The sequence below is a fragment of the Centropristis striata genome, chromosome 3 (assembly GCF_030273125.1).
Source record: "Centropristis striata isolate RG_2023a ecotype Rhode Island chromosome 3, C.striata_1.0, whole genome shotgun sequence".
Lineage (NCBI taxonomy): Eukaryota > Metazoa > Chordata > Actinopteri > Perciformes > Serranidae > Centropristis > Centropristis striata.
Genome location: NC_081519.1, coordinates 13,894,852 through 13,919,222, shown reverse-complemented (window position 1 = coordinate 13,919,222; position 24,371 = coordinate 13,894,852). Strand labels below are relative to the sequence as shown.

Below are 24,371 nucleotides of genomic sequence, written 5' to 3'. Positions count from 1 at the left end.
AATGCATGTCTGAGTGTTTAGTTTACAGGAAAATAACGCAATCTGAATGCGCTTATCAGGGAGGAAACCACCGCACCAGTGTTTGAAGAAACAAAATGCTTACATCTCGTTGTATAATTCTTCAAAATCTACACTTTTTTTTTTCTTTTTTCTCCATTTTACCTTGGCCGCAGCTTTTTATATTCTTCTCTAACAAAGAAAACTGTACTCTCTCTTTCTATGACATTCAATGCACTTTTTCTCCCAATTACTCTAAGAGCACCCTCAATCACACAACAAATGACCCAGTCACTGCCCGAGCCACATTAACCACAGCGAGAAAAGGTGCTTCAGACGGCTTTATACAGACATTTAAACCCAAATTCATTGCCAGACTATCTTCCCTATCTTTAATAAATGGGGGGCTGTGGAATGAGAAAAAGCGTATGGAAATATTTAATTAAGGAGCAATCATGGCCGTGGGTGATTTTCTATTTCAATCTCGGCAACCCTTAAACTGAAACAGTGGGAATTCTAATTAGATTAATACCACTATGCAAATTTATGGCATTTTTGAAGAGGCAAGGGCCACGATGTAATCAGTTGAGTAAATAAGCGGGAGGGGTGTTTGTTTTTTAGGATGGGAGGGGGCTGGGTGTCAATATGTGAGTGTAAACTATTAAGAAACATGATGGGGCAAATCTAATGACGGGCTCATTCCTTGCCTTCCAATAGGGACATTTTATGCTCATCTTAAGGTTCATGCTTGTATTTTGTGTTTTTACTAAAACATGCTTAATGTTAAAAAGAAACATTTTTATACTGTATGTTTGAATATACCTGTATTACCTGGATTCACCCTTGTTTTAGTGCCTGTCTGAAAAACCCAGTGTGCTCAGAATGGCTATTGAGAAAAAATAAGCACACATTTGCAAAGGTAGTGGGTGGCAGCACATTCTAATGAGCCTGCATGTGACATACAATGCTGAAAAAACTTTGGACGTTACCGAAAACGTTGATAAAACCAAATCCATATATTCAATTACAAAGTGTACAAAAATAATATATTGTAGGCAGGGGAGCCAAATCTGAATGGCTTGTTGAATCTTGTGCTTTATGATCTAGACAGCCCACAAACTGGCTGGGTTGTCTTATATCACAGTTCGTGGGTTGGTTGGCACTCAAGATAGATAAAATGAGTTTTTCATCAAATGTCCCCTTTAATGTAAGCAGTATACAGTATACACAGTCCTGTATGAGACTGTAAAAATAGATGAGTGGGAATTCATGTAGGCACAGCCGGTTATTGTTTCTGCTCGGAAATGTCTTTCTGCATGTGTTGAGAGCGTGTGCATCCTTCACTGCGTAAAAGCCTCAGTAGTTTGAGCTTAGGCCCATTAGAGGAGAACTTGGCTCTGTTAAGAATGACCAAGCATCCTGGAAACAGGGCCTTGCATGTGGCAGTGCGGGCCTGAAGTCATTACGCCAACGACATTACCAGTCTGATCTCATCAGACGCCACACGCTGACGTCCGGGGGGCACAGCGGGTATGCGGGCCAGAGCTCCAAATGGGATTTTTATCTCAGCATCTCTCGTCGCCATCAGAGTCGCTGCTGAAGATGCGACGTGCCGTATCTGTAACTTCATTAAACGTGTCCATTACATCACTTGGAGGCTGTATTAGATCAGCCCAGGGAGCGGATTTAATCAGAGTTCATTTGGGTAATTTCTTCAAATGGGCGACTTTCTTGTCTGCGTCACTTCTCGTAAATTTCTTACACTTTGTGAGATCATTGCCACATTAGGATCTTTAATGTGACATCACATTTTAATACAGCCATTAGGATACGATGTTACCTTTTTTTTAAAAATGGGTGTTTTCTATTTCAACATGAAGCAATTTGTACTCACAGGATTTACATCTGACGCAAGATGTACCCTGGGCAGTAAAAGGCGCTGGGAGTTAGAGCAAACACCACATCCTTATGGGACATAAATTAACTGGGAGTCGACATTGTATACCACCACACCCTTAACCAGCTGAGCTAATCATCGTTGTTGCGGCAGGGGATTTTCTGTGCGAGGGCAGGGAGACAAGGGTAGCCGGGTTAAAGGTCACAGTAGCGGATTAGGTGTCCAGGACATTCAAGGCTTCAATGATCTGTAAGTGACAGAGCGGAGAGAGGTGTGGCTGCTCATGTCTATGTGTATGTGTGTTTGTGGACAATCCTCGAAGGAGGCTCATCTAACATCCAGAGGGAAGCCAGAATGGAGCCCTGTTGTACCCTAGGGGCCTCCGAGCCATCTGCTGCCCCTAGGCTAATACCCCAGCAGACGTTTCAGCCTTCCCTGGATCAGCCACGGACGGACAGGAGGGAGGGTATCATGTGGGACGGGAGGGAGGATTCTTTTACCCCGGCAGGGTGCATCAGACTCGTGGTAGGACTGACCTACGGGTGTGGCTCGATGGGTGGTGTGGATTTTCAGCAGAAGGTGGATTAGGAGAGGCAGTGAACTGCGATTGGGCAGATAGCTGAGGGCATCTGGAGTGTGAAGGAGACTAATTCGTCGGAAAAGGCACTTCATCCGCCAAATTACAGTATTTGACTTTGTCTGTCTTGTGTAAATAAGTAGCAGACTGAGTATGAGTGCTCACAAAAGCTGCAAGTATTTGTTTTATCAAGTGCGGAAGAGGCACAAATGTGGTTAGAGTCTATGATTGGGAGGCATTACGGCAGACCATCGCATAATGAATTAATCATTGAGGTATCATTAGTGTGTGTCGTGGGTTATGATAATAAGACTAGAATTACCATCTCATATCCCAATCGTTTCTCATATACGGCACGTTCGATTTTTCACTCCAATGGTAACACGAGCCTCCTGTGGAGGTCGGAGTGGGGCGAGATATTTGTGTGTGTACGTCTGACTGTATCTCTCATGCTCAGAAACATGATACAGCCCATGGAGAGAGAGGACAGAAAGACCATTTCTTTAAAGAACAAGAGGAAAAAGAGGAAAATAAATAAGCAAATGGTTGTCAGATGTACCCAGAAATATAAAAATGATTGTAACTTACGACTGATGGACGCTACAGTTGTAGAAGACAAAGTCGACGCTGGCGAACTTCTTGCCCGTCTCCTTAGACTTCAGATAGAGCTTCACCACTCGCTTGTCACCTGCACCAAACACATACATGAAAATAAATATATTTAGATACTGTTTGAAAATGTAATCTTAATTTATTACCAAACAGCTCAAAAGTCACACTTAACAACTTCATGTAATTACAAACTGGATGTACATTAAAAAACAATCTATTCTTTGACACAATGTGGCACTTTATATTTGATTCCACTTGTGTGACCTTAGCAGATAACACGCAAACACAAAGAAACACTGTAGCTTAGCAACACGCCGCTCATGTCACACACACAGTAGGGTGGTATTAAAAATAGCTGCACCAATCAGTGTTTGGATGCCAGAGCTGAGGAGAACTCATAATGGGGCATAATGGGCTCAGTTGAAGAACTACTGAGATGTCGCTTTAAGGAAAGTTAGAGCGCACTAACTGACATGTTTTCAGTGCTTTGAGTGCAGATACCAAACAAGTTTTTATCATTTGTGGCTTGACAGAATTGGACATGAAACAGGTGCATAATCTCTGCAAAAAAAAAAAAAAATGATGCAGATATTTTTAAATTTAACGATAAACCACACTGAAGTCACTGCTTTGAAAAGAAGCTAGGAGCATAACCAGTGTCGTTTAGATAGAAAAAAATAAAGAAAGTGAAACTGACAACAGTGCATAATGCATGGTAATGGGAATTCAAAAACAGTTCTATTTTCAGTAGATAAATGTAGACTTGTGTTCAGGGCTTTGAAAGGGAATGGGTGAGCATTATTGGTGGTGACAAGGTATTCTGAATATAGACGCGATAAACAAATCATCTGGTAACATTAAAATTCTGTTCCAGCTTTTCTCCAATTCTAACGTACAAAAAGACCTCTTAGGAGGGGACGCATCAGCCCATGGTGATGAACATACAGTATACAGTGCTATAGATGGGTACAGGGGAGAGGGATGAAAGGGAAATGAGAACATAAAATGTGTCATATGATATACAGAGTACCAACGTCAATAGAGTTCATCACTAAATTTCTCAAATATATCACCAAAACTCCTGCTGCTACCACCCAGTGACCTCACTACACCTATGACTTCATCATCCTTCGCCCTTCCTGTGCTGACCTTTGTTCCTTGTAATTGGGATGATGTCTCGGACGGAGGGAGACATGCAGAAGATGTGTCCACCCTGGATCCGCCCCTCCGTCTCCACGTAGTCCTCGAAGGAGCAGTTGACCCCCGCTGATAGATCAGGCACGTTACGAGCCTGGAGGACCAGCTACACACAGAGAGGAAGAGGGGGACAATCAGTACAAGATCAATGGAAGGACATGGTGTACATGGATTGTTATAAGATATGACATGAGGGTTAATGGGTGTTGGGGAAGGGAGGGGGTGGCTGGGTGGAGTGAAGCGTGGGTATGAGTATATGTGACAGCAGCAGGAATAAAGGAGGGTGAGTGCTTGTGTGTATGCAAGTGTGCGTCAGTCGGAGCAGCTATTACAGCAAGGTTAATGTGTTCGTGTTAATGTGCAGAGAGAAAGTGAGACTAACTGTAATCAGTCAAAACTACAGTATGTGCTTACATTGAGGAGCTGCTGACTGAATGAGAGCTCTCATGCACACACACACACACACGCACATATTCAAGGTATAGATGGACAGACCAAGAAAAGCATTTTTTTGTGGAATCTACACGAAAGATGCAAAATGTGACTTTTTCACGACCTTTCATTTTCACTTTACTTATGCATGTATGTCCGGCAAAAATAAATATAGACCAAGATATGTAAAGATGGTGAGATGGCAAATGAGTCAGATCTTTATGGAGGAGGTGGAGATTAATCATGGCACCACTTAAAAATAAACCACATTTGTTTCTGATTAAGGTTCACATATATTTTATTTTTTATTATAAAGTATTGTTACTTTAGTACTTTTTCCATACCACAAGTTTACAACTTTGTTAATCATTCATGTTATACATATAAATTATACATAAGGCTGTATATAAAGTACCAAAGCTATAAAAAAAAAGATCTCCAATCACATTTTCAACCCAAGGTTGCGCAGATCAAACTATGGGAAAAAAACAACTGGTTGTTAAGGTCATGTTCTGTCAGAACAGCCAGAGTGCCTATTTTTGCTGTGCTATCGAAAGGAGTACTTATATTAGTATTTTATCGACATTCTGGAATTACGACAACCTTATTTCTGTTAACAGCATGCTTTACGGAACGGGTGTAGATATTTTTGCAGTGCACACTGCTGTGAAGTCACAGGGCTTTCAGTGTCATTTCCTCTAAATCTGAGACTACAGACAAAAGGACATACCTGGACTTCAGACATGGTGACAGAGATATTCTTTGGCTGAACGGTGAGCTCCACACACTGCCTCTGGTCAGAGGCAAACCTCAGGGGCTCTCCTGCCCGTTCACAACGGTCCTTGCGTGAACAACTAGGGAGGAGAAAGAGGGGACGGAGGGAAAGATGGGGAGAGAAAAGTGGTGAGGAGAAGGGAAACAGGAGGTGAGGGGAGGAGAGGAGAGACAGAGAAAATGAGCAACTGTTAAGCTAATATGACAATCATATTAAGATGACAAACATGCACAGCCATCACCGTCACACAGAAATGGGCAATAACGGAAGACAAATAGGCTAATAGCTTCCCCCAGCCATTACTGTAGGCCTTTACATCATTACCTTATTGGCCCTGACATTTGTGCAAGAACCACTAAGCTATACGAACATCCAGTCCCCCTCTTCTTTTCAGTTTACAGCACCACCCAATTCAAACTTCTCGGGAGATATACCAGCAGTCATTAAAGTTTCCCTGAACCGTAAAAATGATACAATTCCTACCAGCCACATATCAATGGGGTCAGCAATTTCCCCTGCTTATTACGAGCCAACTGATCGTGCTAAAAATCAGCATACAGCCCCTGTATTGTAGCCGTTTTACTATTAGCTATTCATAATGCATTAGCTATCACTTCACCTTCGCGCTAACAACAACTGGTCCCGATGGTGAGAAGAAAGTGCTGATGCGGCGCTCTGCGAGGCCTTAACAATAAGAGGGAAGCAGAAAAAAAATGCTAACTGCCTCCTCTGAGCAGCAGCCCCCCCATCCCCTCGTTTAGTTAGCCTTCACTCGAGCTCAGCAAGAAAAAGCTGTCGCCAAGCGATCCCCCGGGAGTCACTAACTCACACACACACACACACACACACACACATACACACACACATACATACACACACTTAAACACACGCTGTACAGGCATGAGTAGAGATGCACAAAGGTATGTACACGTTTTCTCATTATGGACCTCTTTTCCTTCTACTGCTCCTCTGGAGTGTGAATGTGTGAATTTGTTTGAATGAAGTGTGCTCGTTTACCAAGAAACACCTGCATGTGTGTGTGTTTGTGTGTATTCCCCTGTTCAATTCCGCCGCTGATTGAAACTACCACAGCTCTTAATAAGATGTGGCTAAAAGCGCCAGAGGGCTGAACCAAGGCTTATAAATAATTTGCCTATTAATACCAATTTGCCTGAGAGGGTCTCGGCCAGATTTGGCAACACTATCAGGTGAGAAATGAGCGAGCTGCATTCAAAACACAAGGTCAAAATGTGCCCAAACAGAAGGATATCACTGGATCAAGTCGTGTGTAATTTCAAAGATGTGTGTGTGTGTGTGTGTGTGTGTCTGCTAAAATGGGGATGTGTATGTGTGCCTTGAGGAAAGACAGGATGGTGATATGTTTTGTAAGTTTAATTAACACACAGAGAGATGGCATTTTGCCAAATGCTTCAGGTGTTCCAACTGTGTTTTAACATCCCGTCACCTTTCAATAACACGTAACTATTCTCACACTCTCCTGTGTGCATACACTCACACGCCCTCAAGTCAAAGGAAAGAAATGGAGAGATTACATAGAGACACAGTGTAACTGTAAAACCATTTATTTTCTAAACACCACTACAAACCTCCACTCTCACAGTTACAAACCTAATCTGTAGCAGTAATCCTAAAGCAAACATTGGACCTACTCTGCAAACAATAACACCAGAAGTGACTAATCCTTAATCTGTTGCCAAAAACTTTGTGCGTAAGTACTGTAAAAGTACACATGTACTAAACCATGTTCACAACACACACACACACACACACACACACACACACACACACACACACACACACACACACACACACACACACACACACACACACACACACACACACACACACACACACACACACACACACACACACACACACACACACACACACACACACACACACACACACACACACACACACACACACACACACACACACTCTTCCACAGGATAAATGTATCTCTACTGGCAGGGAGCTGTCAAGTTTTTTCTATGAATCATAATTATGTGACTAATTAAAAGGTGTTAGAGGCATTTTACAAAAGTTGTTACAAGGTGTTAAAAATAGTTCCTCAGGTCAACACAGGCCACATTCATAGCAACAACGGTGTGTGTGTGTGTGTGTGTGTGTGTGTGTGTGTGTGTGTGTCTTTATATAGCCTGCTAAGGTTTCACTGAGCAATTGGACAAATGTTCACCTTTCACTTGGGCATTTACATGTAGTAAAGAGAAAGAGTCAGCTGTTTAAAGGTGTAGCAGTTACTCTAACAGTAACAGTTTTAATGCAGCTCAGGAAGCAGAGGCTGAGAAACACTTATTCAGTGTTTAAGGTTCACTATATCATTACACTTGAATTTCAGAAAGTGGTAGTTCTGAATATCATGGCCTTGGCAAATTAAGTCTTTAAAAGACATAATTGAATGAACAACTAATGTTACAAATTCAAACAAAAGTAACTACACACCCGACTAGACACCCACAAAAAGCCCCAAGGCCAGACCACAAATGCATCCACAGCCTCTATTCCCTGCAAAAAGGCCCCCCATTAGGTAGAGACTGTGACAGTTAATTTTTAAACTTATGACAATCTTTTCTGCTCTACATTCAAAAGACTCAAAAACTGAGAACCAAACTGTTCATTAATTTAGCTTCAACAGAGTCAATCTCATCACTGATTATCAGTGGATTTTCCCTAAAAACAACAATAGTTGGGTATCTGGGGTGACAAACGGCTCCTGAGTTTCCCGTTTTCCCATTCAGGTTGGTGAATACACTCCAGCATGATCAACCGACACACACCTAACACATCTCTCATACCTGCTATACAGTGCAATGGAAGGGTACCAGGGTGAAGTGTGTTAATGTGTGCATGAGTGTGTGTGGTACTTACACATTGTGGAGGACACACCATCCACAATGAGGGTCTCTGGAGCCCAAACACTCCCCACAAGTGGTGTACTGCTCGCAGCTTTCCACTGGAACTCTCACCACCTAGGGAGAGAGAGAGAGACAGAGAGAGAGAGACAGAGAGAGAGAGACAGAGAGAGAGAGAGAGGGAGAGACAGAGGGAGAGACAGAGAGGTGATGAAGAAATAATTAGTATCCTTGTTGTAATCAAACTCGTAAACTGAGCAGTATATTCAGCTGGATGATTTTGAGCATTTGACAGCTTATCAGACTGATTCAATTCACCAAACAGTCATAGTGTGTGTATTTGTGTCTGAGAGATGTGCGTGTGTGTGTGTGTGTGTGTGTCTTTGTGCATGCGTGTGTTCTGGTGAGTGATTCCGGTCCAGCAGTGTGTGACAGTCTCCAGTGAAGCATGTACAGGAGAGGCCTCGCAAAGCATGCTGGGACACCTGACAGGTGGCCGTAGCAACAGTACTTTGATTGACAGGTGACCTCAAAAACCAATGGGAGGCAGAGGAGCAGAAGGACAGACCCCCAGTGTGTGTGTGTGTGTGTGTGTGTGTGTGTGTGTGCGCACATACACACATGTATGAGGGACAGAGAGTGGTTTAAAGTGTCTGTACAGAGTCTGCGTAACAAGACCTTAGTGCATCTATGTGACAAGTCTTGTTTGTGCGTGTGCGTGCGCGTGCGTGTGTGTGTGTGTGTGTGTGTGTGTGTGTGCACACGCGTGTGTGTGTGTGTCAGTCAATCACAGCCTTACTGGATGTAAGATTTTGGTGATAGGCTACAGATGTTGCCAAAGAAACAAGATCAAGTGTTCAAGTTAGGCCTCCACTTGTGCTAAAGGTGATGACAGATGGTTCACAACATATCCCCAATGGGTCTGAAAGTGTGTGTGTGTGTGTGTGTGTGTGTGTGTGTGTGTGTGTGTGTGTCTTTCAAGATATTCAGGAGAGATGCAAGCGTGTTTAAGTGTGTGACAGACAGATTGCTAGCATATGCGCAGAATGCTAGTACGCGACAAAGTAAAGGAGCTTGTATTTGCACGTCTGTGTGTGCATGTGTGCTGAAAGTGTCAACGCCACACTCAACTTTTCTTCACCAACGGGCCTCAACTTGATGAGTCGCTTGATCCCTCTTTCATGATGTGTGTGTATGAGTGTGTGTGCATGTATCAAATTGCCACGGCAGGCTAGTTGTAAATCATGCAGCTGAGTGGGCCAGCTGATCAGTAAGTAACAGCATTTAACAACCCTACCCTTGGGTAACACTATTATAGCGTGGACACACACACAGATTTAACCATGAGAAACTCGTCCAAGTGGTATGTGGGGACAAACGTACTGACTGGCCCAGTGGGGACCGACTTTTTTAAGAGGTAGGAATGGGAGGGGGGAAACAGAAAAGATATATGGAGGGATAAGAGAGAGAAAAAAAACATATGGCAGAAAGAGAGCAGAGGCCTGAGGTAAGAGATAAAGCTGGTTAGCTGCAGGACGGAAAACAGGCGGACAAAGGAACGCAGCGTTGAAATATTAAACTGGGGCCCGGATTCCTCTGTGAGCTTTAAGTACAACACAGATATGAGATAGATATGACATGGCGGAACTCATTTATGCTCTGAAATGTCTCGTATCAGACTGGCCTCTGGGCATTTTGATGGAACAATACTGCTCAAACAGAGGGCAGGCAGACAAAAACACTTGACACTGTGTGCCACTAAATCCTCCTTTCTTTCTTTAGATTTGGCTATTTCCATTACTCTCTATGCTCCTTTTGCTTCATCCTTTGCCCCGCAATGTTCTCTCCAAGAATTCATCCATCTCTGAGCATCTCATTCATTCACTCTACAGGCCCCAGTACAGTAGCTTTCTAACTGGCTAACTGCCCAAAGAGAGAAAGACGGATGAAATGATGCAAACGAGCAATGGTAGGGACCGGAGGGGGGGAAAGGGAGGTGGTCATCTCCTGGAAGCGCTGGCTGGATGGATGAATAGAGGAAAAGAGAGGTGTAATGGAAGACACACACGGGGCGAATCGACGAAGACATTGTGCTGAGTGGATGGGATATGGTGGCAGACGGCTGCGATGTGTCATTGTCAGAATGAGTGCAAGTCTAGTTTTCATCTGAAAGGAGAGCTGAAAGAAGGATGGAACAACGGATTGGTGCCTCTTAGATAATAAAAGGATGACAGAGGGGAAAAATGAGTGTGAATGAATGAGCAGATGATGGATAGGTGGATGATGGAAAATCAGCTATAGTTGAGGAAATGTGATTGGACATCTTAGGAGAAAGAATCACAGGATGTCTTTCAAATAGTTTATGATTTAACACACAAGAGAAAAAGGAGAGAAGGAGCAGGAATGGCCTGTTCCTCATATAGTCACGGACGCGAACCAACCCCCCCAACTTCTCCATAAATCATTATGACTGTGATTAAGGACAATGGTTCACATAAATCACACTAACACTATGGGTCCTTGGTGAGCTAGCATAACCTTATCGCTGCCCTGTGTAATGATAGATATGGTCTATTGTTCACAATTGCTAATGTACTAGTAGTGATGAAGACACTATGGGCTCTATACAGTGGGAGTGGCACACAGCTGTTGATGTGGTAGGGGGCTATGATGGCTGTTTTTCCCAATGGAGATATAAAACGCTTTACTGGAGCCTGGAATGCGCTTGTATAACCGCATGTAGATCCAAAAAATGTGCGCCTGCGTGTGCTTACCCACTGACACACACATACACACTCCCTCGCCGTCTGCCTCCTACTCTCCCTCTCCCTCGATGGCTCTTTTAATGAAAGCCAATTCCCGACAGTGTGCCACATTACTCCTTTAAATGACCTTATAAACCAAGGCCGCCATCTCCTCTCTCTTGCCATCTCCTTATTTACAATAGCATCCGCCGCTGTAACTCAATTCTCCTTCCTCGCTCTCTCTTCCTGTGTTGTCAGCCCTCTACCCCGACCATATCGCAATGCCATGACATCTCCTTTCTGCTATAAACTTTCCACCTTTCCTCTCCAATCTGTTTTTACAGAGCGATATCACCTGCCTTTAAACGTCCAGCTAACAGGCTTTGCGACGGTCGCCCCCCAAAACCCGAAGGACCTGTAAAGCTTTCAGCGTGGCTTTTCATTGGTTGTTAAATCTACAGACATAAAAGGATCAGCCTTGTTGCGGCTTCTTTTTTTAACATTCAAACACAGGGGGAGGATATAGTAGAAGAGAAAAGGAAGGGGGAGGAGCAGAGATGTCTACTAGAAGAGAGCCTCTTCTTTAGGTTGCAGTGTCTGGGAGCCAAGAGGAAGAAATCAGTTTATTTTCAGTTATTTTTAGATATCTGCATGAGACTCTGCATCATAAATTAGTAACGCCCGTGCCTCCTTGAACAACTACCACGGAACCTCTCGTGCTGAACACTTAACCTCATATGGCTCCGATCCTGCAGCTCGGGGACAAATACTAGTGAAATCTGGTTTCACTCGGCAGCTTCCAAGGGTCAAAGTACTCGATGTCAATTAAGGAGAGAGCACACATACATAGTCAGCCTTCTATAGATACATTTAAGAAAACTGCATGTATTTCGGAAAAAAAGTCACATGTTCGGTTTCCAGAGAAAAAAAATCAGAGAAATCTCATAAACTTTTTTTATTGCTCCTCTCCTTTCATCCAAACCTTACTCTGTAATCTTAACTAGCCGCGGTTGAGCCGAAAAGAATTTCAGAGAAAGACTCCAATTTAAACTAAAAATTTAATCAGTAGCTGACAGAAGGAGCAAGCCTGTCATCATCCCTCTTGCCTTTTCTCTGTCAACTGATATTAACCATACCTGCATTATTTCAACAACCGTCAATCATTTTCTATCTTCCCATGGTTTAATCTATACTGGCAGTGAGCAACCGCTTATGTGAAAAAAAAATCAATATCTATCATCATTGCCACTAATGCCCCAGAACGACAAAATATCACATAGAAATAAAAGATAAAATATAACTGTTTAGGGGTCAACTGTAGCTCCAAAATGACTGAAATTTGTGTTCTGATTTGGCATCACCCCAAAATTGTCCATTAGAAATGTGAGTTCTACCCAGCAGTGGTCCAGTTATCCCTTAGGCATAGTACTGAAACATGTCTCTCAACGGGATGTCCGTGTAAGAGGGCTATATCTTCCAGCGCTGGAATACCTGCTCAGGGGGGGCTGTATCAAAGGCTGGGTTAGCATGTGTGCATTGACTGGATTGTAAGGGGCTTAGGAGATCAATGACTAGCTAGGAGCTCGATGTGTTGACTGATTGGAGATAAGCAGCAAAGCAAATAGGACTCGGAGAGTCTGGCACCGTTTGGGAAGACGAGGTTCTGAAGGACGGGAGAGAAACAGCGATGACATCATCGTATTGAATCAAAAAAATCATCTGCTGTCACATTCAATTTTCTGAATGGTGCCCTAATACCAAATCGCTGTTCCACTGCGGAGATGTTATTGACAGTTCTGGCCATTGTGCTCAACTCAAATTGTTTGCTGAAGACATGTTTTAGCGAATTAGGTCTTGATGTGTCACAGTAGAAGAATATGGTGCCCAGTGTGAAAGCTCTAATCTCTTGTTTTCTCTCTCAAAATTCACTCCCTGCTGGGGTTTTTTTTGCGCCCACTGCCCTTCCTGCCTCCCTCGCTATCTTTATCTCTCTCATATTGTGTTTTGTCTGCCGTTTCTCCCTCCCGATCAGCTCTCCTTCTTTAATTTATCTTTTTATACTCTCTTTCCTGCACAGGGCTCAATTATTCATCCGCTCCATTGTTTTTCCTCTTCTGAAATACTGTTTTGATCTCTTCTTCTATACGCCATGCCGGTGAAAACAAGAGGCTGATCAAACAGCTTATTTATTTGTCCTTTGTGTGTGCACATATTGTGAGTTCAAGGCCAATGAAGTTGACAACTGAAATTCCCTTCTCCTAGGAAACTGCTCTGAGACAACATATATACAGTTCACACCCATGGGATCCACACCGTAAGACTGCACCGCAGCTGGAGGAGCACTTTCTCAGTGTGAAAGCACCTTGCAACTATTATAGAAGAACCTTCAAGTAAATTTGCAGGAAAAACTTTTGAAAAGCATTCAACCTACCGCTGAAAAAAAACATTAAAGTGTCTCCAAAAACAATGTAATAGAGCTCCTTGTCCCTCATAATATCAGAGAATGATGATAATTGTGATGAAGTATTACCGCCCAAAGAAAAGACAAAAATATTTGCCTCTTTTCCCCAAAGAAATGAATAAAATAACTGAAATGTGAAACAACAGCAAGGACTGGCTACACAAACAGAATCAAGAGAAAACCTCAAGTGAGTAAAGAAAGACAAACAGAACTTTGAAAAATAAAGATGTGAGACCTCATCACTCATCCCATGGACATTCCCATTAACTCTTCCAAAGAGAGCTAACTATAGGTCAATACACTTTCTCACTCTTTGTGTAGCCATTTGTCTATAATACTCCCCGTCCCTCCTGAGTCTGATAGAAAGAGAGAAGAGAGAGAAAGTGGAATGAGAGAGCAACGGAGGAAAACTGAGACAGAGACAAAGGACGAGACGGAGATTGAAAAACCACAGAAAACAAAGAATTGGAACAAAGAGACTGCAGAGAGAGAGAAAGAGGTAAATGTGACCAGCTAAGGTAGACAGGCCTAGGGGTCTTCTAATTAAGTGAGGATGGGAGAGGCCGGCGGCCTGGTAAATGACTCTGTCACTTTAGTAAATGGACTTGGTGAGGAGTGAGCAGCCACACAGCTGGCATTTCCATTAGCACTGCCAGGTGACCCACCACCATATACACAGACAGAGAGAAACAGAGGAGGGAAAGAGAACAAATGCTGCGTTTCTTTATTTTCTCTCACATGAGCCGCTGTGTGAAAGTCATGCCTGGTAAGGTGTGTGGATGGATGCTTGATGGAGAGAACTGAGCAGAATAAACAAAATCTGTCTGATTAACTTTGTGCTAATATGTATCCTGTCATTCAAAATCACTGCCAGGAAGTTTTGCAGGAGCTTTTGAAATATTAAAACGAGTGCACTGCAAATTAGAGAGAATTGGCTGAAACAAATGAATGTGAATTTTATCAAAGCTACATCCAAACAAATCCAAAGACATGTGAAATCAGTCAGATCTGATCAATGTTTGTTATATTTCTCTATGCAATCAGCTTATGTTGCCATGCTTCTTGATTGCACTAAAGAGGAAAATACTTATACGTATATAAACTAATACACACAACCATGACTCATGTAAGAGAGGAGTCCTTCACTTGGCCCTTATGGTTCTTGTTAGTGCTGAACAATTAGTCAACTTATTAGTCAGGCTAGAAATTAAAGGGTTATTCCAGCAAGTTGGTATTTCAGTATAATTCAAATTGATGCAGTGGAGGAAGATTTTCTGACTTTTTGTTGCTTTAAAAGGTGCAATTTGTAAATTTTGGCCAGATTTTTAGTTTAAAACATTCTAAAAAAAAAAAGAAGTCTCCAAACCCGAACAAAGACAAACCTGATGACATCATCAGGGTTACTTTCTCAAACTTGTATAAGTCTAGAAAATACAAGCCAAAGAAAAACTTGCACACCTGTTTTTTGAAGGTTGAGTATTGATACTCATGTGAACTGATCTCAATGCACATTTGATCTTCAACAATTTTGATAATGGATAAAATGTCATTTTGTTTTTATCTTATCTTTTGGACAGGTAGAGTTATTAACAATATTATTTCAATATTGCAGATACCTGTATTTAATATTTAGGCTATTACTCTACCTTCTTTGCTTCTTATAATCTATCTATCCATCTATCCATCTATCCATCCATCCATCCATCTTAAATCATTTATCAAGCAAAATAAGCAAATATTTGTCTGTTCCAGCTGCATTTGCTGCCAAACTGAATCTCTTTAGCTTTTAAGATGGTTGGTTCAACACTTTGAAGAAGTCACCTTGGGTTCAGGGAACTTGTGATGAACACTTTTCACTTTTTATACACAAATACTGAAAATAATAACAAGCTTTGTAGAGTGTCTTTCCAACATTATCAGTATCATGCTCTTTCTTTTTGTGAGTTCTGAAAGACTGGAAGAAAATTCTGCTTTTCCACTCTGACTTTTCCCCATTTAATACTTCATAACTGGGTCTGACGAAGCCTGCCGAGCATGAATTTGAAAAGAAATATGACTCGGATTCAAAACAATTCCCTGTGCTGCCATGCATGAGCGACACTTCATTGTTCTACCAAGTATGGCTGGTGGTTAAGGCATAGGACTAAATTCAGTGATGTGCCACTTGGAGCGGCTCCGAGGACCATGCCAGCTTTTGATTGGCTTCATCCAATGACAATCAGTCGGAGCCACATCTTCCCGGCCCAATCACTGTCAAGCAACAGGAGGACCGATTGTACAGCCGATTGATAGTGATTGAGAAGAAAGGGGAGGAGGGGGAGACGGAGGGAGAGAGAAACCATTAACCTCCCTATCCATCTCACCCTCTTTCCTAACCCTATCAGTCTGCTCTATCACGCCATCCTTTGGGAAAAGATGGCAGAGTAAAACAGAGAGAGATGAGAGAAAGACAGAGCTATCTAGTGACAGCTAGACTTCCATTAGGACTGATAGCATCACGCCAAAGACAAGTGTCTGAGCACACTTTTCTGATGGGGCACGCACACATTCAATCAAGTACACACATTAAAAAAAAGAAGAGGGGAAAACCACAGGAGACAATGATACGACAGGAAAGAGGGAAGTGAGAGAAATGGAAGGAAATACAATTAAGAGAAATAGACCGAAAAGTTAAATGTGAAATATAAAGAGATACGGAAGCCATCCCTTTCAGGCTAATAAAGGGATTTTGAACAGTCTGCTCACATATCTGCCACTGTTAGGAGTTAGCATCACTTTTCTCTCAGTTTTTTTTCCCTTTCTCTTCTTTCGTTATGTCACAGGAAAGAGGGGAGTAGAGCTGCAATTATCAATTATTCTTATTTTTTCATTCATCTGCAGATTATTTTCAAATAACCAATTTTATTTTTTTCCTCACTACTGCTACTGCTAAAGTATAGCAGAGACCAACATCCATGATGGGTAACCCAAAAAAAAAAAGTGTATCGTGAAAAAATAGATTTATATAAACTCACAGGCAGGGATAAAAAATGAACTAAAGGCAGTGGATGACAGCAAAATTTGTTTTTGTGTTGTTTTTTTCTGGAGAACCCAGTGATGAAAGTCTAATCAGCTGTAGGTTTAGGTAAAGTCCGGATTTGCAATTATAAAAAGAGGACAAGGGGTTTATAAATGTGCCCATCCACTGAACAAACATGTCAGTGTGCACTTATGCGCCATGATTAACATTAACTGTATAAGGTGTGTATGAGTGTGTGTGTATGTGCTCAGTCCTGTGCTGAGTTAGTGCTATAATGGTTTGCACTCTTGTAATTGACTGCCATATACGTACATGGCTACACCGCCACGCACACCAGCACTCCTAGTCACTGTACTCCTGTCCTCGCATCGCTGCACCAGGTCTATTAACATTTACATAACAATGACCACCTCCTTGCTCAAAGTCTGTGTGTGTGTGTGTGTGTGGAGGACACGCAAATACTCATTCAAGCTTTACACTGTCATACCAGTGAGTGAAAAAGATGAAGCTGGAGTCGTGCTCATAAATCTAAATGAACAGGTCAGACGCTAAGCGGGATCAGTCGCTGAACTACACTGAAGAAAGTAAATAATTTACAAAACTGTGCAAGAAAGTTCCTCTTCAAACCCCATTTACTGTGTGCCACACGTACGATCTGAATGATAAAACAAAGTGACAGCCAACAACGGCTGATGTTGAAAAGCTGCATTATGCACTTGTTAACTTCGGGAGCTCCTCAGTCGGCCAGAGTTTGATGAATTACGGAAAATTAATCTTTGAGCTACTTACAACTGACTGATTAGCTGTATCCAGTTCACTAAAATGTCGCTCTTGATTGATACAACCAGCTGCTTATTATGTGTGTTGATGTCAGTCTGTGCTAATGTGTTTGCTAACGAGATTGGCAGCGAACCAGTAATATGTGAATGTAAACAGATACACACACACACACACACACACACCCACACACACAACACACACACACACACACACACACACACACACACACACACACACACACACAGAGGATTGATGTCTGATGAAACCCTATGGGTAAGATATTACTTGATGAGGCCTTGTTGAGAGAGCCACCGACACAAAGCAAACCATTGTTTGCTTTTGTGGGGACTCAAACCAACATCTTGTGAATAGCACAAGAATTTTGTGTGCGTGCACGTGCATGTGCATGAATATAGAGTCCTCGGAGGGATGAGAGTCTTGGTGGGGGGGAAATCTCTTTCAGATGCTGAATGGAAGTTCAGACAATAGTGTTAGCCCACACGCATACAATTCAGATACATTCTGAATGATGCTTGTGTGTGCAAAGGCAGATTCAAAGACATGCAGATGTGGTTGAGTCAATGCACGAGCACATGAACCATGGCTATTACAAAATGCGATTGAGACATACATCCTTTTAGGTGCTCACACACACATGCACACATGCACACAAACACACATAGACTTGACACTTGAACAAGGGTTGTCTCATGCATACACATAATACATAATTTCCCTCCACTTTATCAAGCCCTCCAAGTCCTTCTTGTCTGTTTCCAGGACACCCGCACTCACTCCAAACACAGTCCCACACCGGAGGGAATGAATATTCATACTTTCAGCAATTAGCCAGCACCGCACTGCCGCTATCATATGCATGGCTGCCATCAAAGACACAAGGATGTATCCGTGTGTGTGTGACACTGTGAGGCTGAGTACGTGTACAATAACGGCGAGAATGGCAGATGTGGCATCAAATTCAGCCAGAGCTCGCCACCTTTTTTTTTGGCGATGAAACAGAAAAGGGAAATTATTTGATGATGGAAAGCCTTGACTGAGCCAAGACACTGTGCAATGATTTCCCACAGTGGCAGTTTTTGCGCTGAAGAAAGATGCTTCAAAAAGTTAGAGTTGAGTCAAAGGGTGACACTGTACTTACTGAAGCTTTTCACAGATTTTTGTGGGGAAAAAAAAGCAACTTGAGCGAACAATCACCACTTAAAGCAAGAATTTCCTCATTAACACCAAAAATAACAGTTTTGAAATATCACTAAGGCAGTTTGTGTGCATGTGTGCGTGTTCGTGTATACAGCTTGGGGGATGAGTGAAAGGATGCTTATCGATAATGTCAAGATTTCTAAAAAAAGCCGGTGCAGCAGACCTTTATACGTTTTCTCACACAAACGCATACAAAAAGCACACAATAACAGACAAACATACACAACATCAGCTGCAGTCAAAAGTAAAATGATTCAAATTTCCTGTAATAACACACTGTCTCATCAAACAGGAGCGCGCACACACACACGCATGTAAACACACACACACAGCAGGCCGTCCTCTCCTGCTGTCATATCCTCCATTGATAATAATGACAGTGATGAATATAGCTGGAACCGAGCGAGTCATAAATCACTGGGCCTCGCCCCTAACTCTGACTCACCGCCCGGGCCTTCATTTGTGTGTGATAGTGTGTGTGTGTGTGTGAGAGAGGATGGGGGCGAGGGATGGGAGGACTCGTCGTGGGCTACGCATCAGTGGATATGTCCAGTGACACCTTAATGTGCTTGGCTTGTCTGAGGAACCCCCGCAGGCAACACACACACACACACACACACACACACACACACACACACACACACACACACACACACACACACACACACACACACACACACACACACACACACACACACACACACACACACACACACACACACACACACACACACACACACACACACACACACACACACACACACACACACACACACACACGGGTAGAGGTTGAGATATCAGGGCTGTGTGTATCTATTTCATTAGAAAATGGGGAAAAGGGAGCATGGTTGCATTCCTCATGGAAGCTTACTAGTGTGTTTCTGTGTGTGTTTCTGTGTGTGCTTGTAGTACAGTAGCACCCTGCACCATCTCAAAACCAGCCTCCCACTACCATCAATTCCCCAATTTTCCACCTCTGCCTCCTTTAAGAAACAGACCAAGAACGTATTTGTGTGTGTGTGTGTGTGTGTGAGAGAGAGAGAGAGAGCGGTGAAAAGAGGGACGCAGCAGCGATAGTGAGAGATCATTAAAAACATGGGAATGGGATCAGTGGAAGGCAGTTGAGAGGGGAGGACTCAATTTGGGCTTAGATGGAAACATGGGAGAGTGTGTATGTGGGTGTGTGTGGCAGCTGAGGCATGGATTTATAAAAGTAGGGATGGGGGGAGCATTGCGGGATAGATGGAGGGCAAAGGGATAAAGATGAGGGTAGGACGGAGGACGAGAGAGGGGAATTGCCCCCTCTAGTCATTAGTGCTGGAAAGGGGGTTTAGCTAGGAGGTCTGGCAACCGCAGCCGCCCGTTTTGCTTAACCCGAGCCTGCTAACCATTAGTGGGGATCAAACACACATCGAGATGAAGGTATATGTGTGTGAGAGAGAGTTTGTGTGTGAACATGATGGGGGGAGTTCTGAAGAAAAGGGCATGATGGGAGGTGGAAGGAGACAGAACATCCTTGAGTGGAGGGTTGTATGGGTTTGTGTGTGTGTACATGAAGTGTGTGAGCCTGAGCGTATGTTCTTGTCTTGTACTTGTGTCTTTAAGTAAAAATGTCTGTGTGCGTGTGTGTCCCTCATGCCCTTAGCTGCTCTAGCTGCCAAGATAAAGTGGAACAGGCCACCAAGTCACAAAGACACTTGCACACAAAAAGTATCACCAGCTGTGTACACCTCCACCCTCGTCTCCACAAATTGGTTACTGTGTGCCTGAAATCTACAGTGTGCACCACATGAGCAATCCTCAGAGCTCACAATGCATCATAAAATATACCAGTGGCACCTTAAACCTCTCTGCTAATTTAAGAAGGTGACGTGTGCTGAGGGCTTGGACATAGTTTCAGTGTATTGGCCAAAAGCCCATAAAGTGTTAATGAAAATGACAAATTTAAAAGCATCTCACTGACCTCGGAGCTGAGGTGAGTCTGGCAAAAAACCTTATCGACTGTAGCGGTAATTAGGATAAATGAATGAATTGTTTAAGGAAATATTTTAGCTATTTTAATCACATTTACTAAAAAACCTTATATAGCAACTCTTAATCCTGAATGGAATCACTAACACTATTGGTAAAACTGCACTTCTTCTCTGCCGGCCTTTACATTGACAGGCCTAACGTCTTGTGGAGCAGACACAGGTATTAATATACAGACCAGTAACTCAGGGTGTATCTATGTCCATTCACGGCAAACTGATGGAGTCAAAAAGTATGCCCAGTTCAACAATAATTTACATTAATAAAACAAACCCATGCTTCCACACAGATTTATACATCTGACAAAAAGTATGTGTATGCATATTTCTTTGTGCATGTGGTCCCAGAAGTGATGCCTTTTACATTTCAGCAGTGATAATAAATCCTGGGTATGGCACCTCAATACGTCCCAAGTCCCAAATTAAATATCACAAACGCATCAATTACTTCTTAATTATGTATTCTTTAATCACATATTTCCTGACCTTTAATTTTCTGACTTTAGATCATTGTATTTCAATTTTTCTATGTCTGCTTGTGTTACAACAATATTAAACAATGATGGACCGAGACATACTTAGTTTTTGGTATTGTTACCGAAAGTCAGGCACCCACACTGAACAATTTCAAACAACACGCAGCCCTTATCTGTAACAGACGTTTATTTAATTTTATACAAAGAGCGTATCACAGATTACCGATTTAATTACTTCGGCTCCAGTCACGGACCACTGACCAAATAAAAAAGAGGAAAAGGGGAAAGAAGTTTTCATTTAATGGCCGGGCTTTGGTTTCAAGAATCGTCTCGCGTAGCCTCAAACACCTTTCGCAAAACAGACCTCAGACCCATATCTCACCCTTTTAATCAGACAATCTTTTCCCGAAGCCCATTTTAGATCTATTAAATACAGACATATTCCCATCATGTACAACTCCACTTTCCTTTCTCCCCCCCTCCCTCCATCACTGCTTCCTTCACTCACCACACTAATGAGACAGAAAAACAAGGGGAGCAGCTGGGCCTGGGGAGCAACAGAGATGCGACACGCTCTCCTCCTCCTCCCCCTCCCCCTCCCCCTCCCCCAACTCACCATCAAAGTAGACACTATCCTCACCAGCGGTGGGGCTGGTAATGACCGCGGGCACGCACACACACACACACACCACATGTGACCTATAACACTCCCTGTATGTCTGTGTGTGTCTAATGTCTTGATTATTAGCGAACCGTCATGGTGGTAATGTGTGAAGCTGGTGTGTGTGTGTGTGTGTGTGTGTGTGTGTGTGTGTGTGAGTGTGCTGCTGTGCAATTACAGGGTTAAGATATACAGGGACTAATGGTTAATGTGGGTGAGGTCTGCTCTGAACAGTTGGTACCGGACTGCTGTGGTGGAAATGACTGTTTGCAATATGCGCTACAACAGAATTGCATAAGTGTGTGAGTGTTAATACTTGTGGGTCGACCCAAATACAATATGTATCTGGAGCCATATGTGTTAACAAGGCATTGTTACCTGTGGCAACTGCTGTACTCAAGCCTGCTGGATATTGAGGCTAATGATGCCTACATTCATACAGACGCCATTAAAGCACACATACTGCGTGTGTTCACCGCATTAAGAATTCTGAAGTTTCCATGTGACCCGTTATGTAGTCATTTGGTTCCCGCATCACAGCTGCAGAGAAAGATGCTTTCTGTGGAGTGTTTGTATGCATGTGTGTCCAACTCTTCATGTGCACTGAACTCACCTGTCTGTCAGTCAGCGTGTAGATGTGCTGCTGGTCTGGGCTGAACAGCATGTCTCGCAGTAAGGGTCTTCCTTCCTCGCTGACGGTCACTTTCTCGTAGAGCACCGCTGGACGGTTTGGACTCACAGAGTTCACCAAGATCTACAGAGAAACATGAAAGAGAGCAGTCAGAACAAGATTCAAAAACTTGTACATGTCTCGTAAAACTACTAAGGGTTAGGCACATTATCCAACCAAGAACTGCTGTCAATGAAAAAATATGTTAAACCTATGTAAAACAATGTAAAGCTAAGCATTGTGCATTTTTTTTAAACTTTTACTTTGAAGGAGCTGCAGGCACAGACATACAAGGTTATGCTAGAGGCGTGTTTGAGATACAGTACAACCCTGATTACAAAAAAGTTTGGACACTCCAAAAGACGTAATTAAAACAGAATGCAATGATTTACAAATCCTTTGCAACCTACATTCTATTGAGTTAAGTACAAAGACAGCATATCAAACCGGAGAAACCTTTGTTTTTTGTAAATATATACACTCATTCTGAATTTGATGCATTCTGTTTTTAATTACATTTTACTCAGCCTTCAATTTTTTTTTGGAATTGGGGCTGTCAATGATTTCAGACCTTTTGCTTGATAAAAGCCAGAATACAGTGTTAGAAAAAAATAAAAGCATGTTTACTTTTATACAGGGATGTCCCAGTTTCAATTCTAAATCAAAAATCGATTACAATTACTTTTTGATTTCAATTATCAAAATCAAAATCGAATCAGGAGTCAATAGTCAACAATAACATAGCCTTCAGTGCTTTATTTACATTTATTTTCTCTATATTTGCAGCACATATTAGCAAAAGGCACAATAAAGCATATGACATACAGTACTGTGAGAAAGTCTTAGGCAGGTGTGAAAAAATGCTGTAAAATAAGAATGCTTTCAAAAATAAATATGTTAATAATTATTTTTTTTATCAGTAAACAAAATGCAAAGTGAGGGAAACTCTAATTCAAATGAATATTTGCTGTGACCACCCTTTGCCTTCAAACCAGCATCAATTCTTCTAGGCATTTCTTCACACCTGCCTAAGACTTTTGTACAGTACTGAATATATTTTTTATTTTCTCACATCTCAAATCCCTCTTGCAGTATCCAACAAACGTGTCTCACATTGCACATTTTCTCCCAAACCACAGCTGAAGTCTGTGTGCATTATTCAACATTTACTTCAGCAGCAACAGGTGGTTATCATTACACTGGCAGGGAGTATGAAATTATCAAAATCTTAGAAAAAAGGTTGAAAGCCCCTGCTTTACAGACCCATGTAACGGCTTAATTGAAAGACTGTGTTAATAGCTGAATTGAATATAGTGTGATTATTGTGAACACAGAAATGATTACAGGTGTATATGCATGGAAAGGAACAGCATTGACTGGATAATGATGTTATTACAACTGCTCTATTCAGCACCTGGGACGAACTAATGAAAACACTTTTAAGACTGAAATAATGACATAAAGAGGTATGTATGAAAACACTGTGGTCCTGTATAACACCCAGTGAGAATAACAGTGATATAATCTTTGGATTTCAATGAACATGTAATCATCCAACACACCTTCACACAAATGGAACTATTTATATCACAGCATAAGCAAGCAGGCGCGCGCACACATTCACACACACTCGCACGTGCACGGACGCTCAAATTTTCTTTGTGAGCTTTGGCGAATAATTTGCCCAGATATGGAAAGTAATGGTGCAGATACAAGATAGGAGATTGGCTGGCTGGGGATGGCTGTGAGCCAAAGTCATCTCGGCAGCAAATGAAAAGCGCAGAGCGACAGGGGGGGAGGGCAAGTATCAGCTCTCCATTACTGAGCTTTGTCGACTCGCACTGCTATCAGCCCACAGTGACAAGGAAGGGACAGCAGGCAATGACTAGCTGGAAAATGATACTGAACACACACAGATACACACAGACAAA

General features: G+C 42.4%; 1 protein-coding gene across 1 annotated transcript in view; it reads right to left on the bottom strand.

Annotated features, from left to right (window-relative positions):
• The window catches only part of LOC131968168 (plexin-A1-like), a 213,803-nt gene that overhangs the window by 95,422 nt on the left and 94,010 nt on the right, over positions 1–24,371 (bottom strand). The window contains exons 4-8 of the mRNA XM_059328924.1: positions 22,384–22,524; positions 8,398–8,498; positions 5,443–5,566; positions 4,233–4,386; positions 3,060–3,159 (exon numbers count right to left, since the gene is read on the bottom strand). Of these exons, the coding sequence (XP_059184907.1) occupies positions 3,060–3,159; positions 4,233–4,386; positions 5,443–5,566; positions 8,398–8,498; positions 22,384–22,524 (620 nt within the window). The remainder of the gene's footprint in view (positions 1–3,059; positions 3,160–4,232; positions 4,387–5,442; positions 5,567–8,397; positions 8,499–22,383; positions 22,525–24,371) is intronic.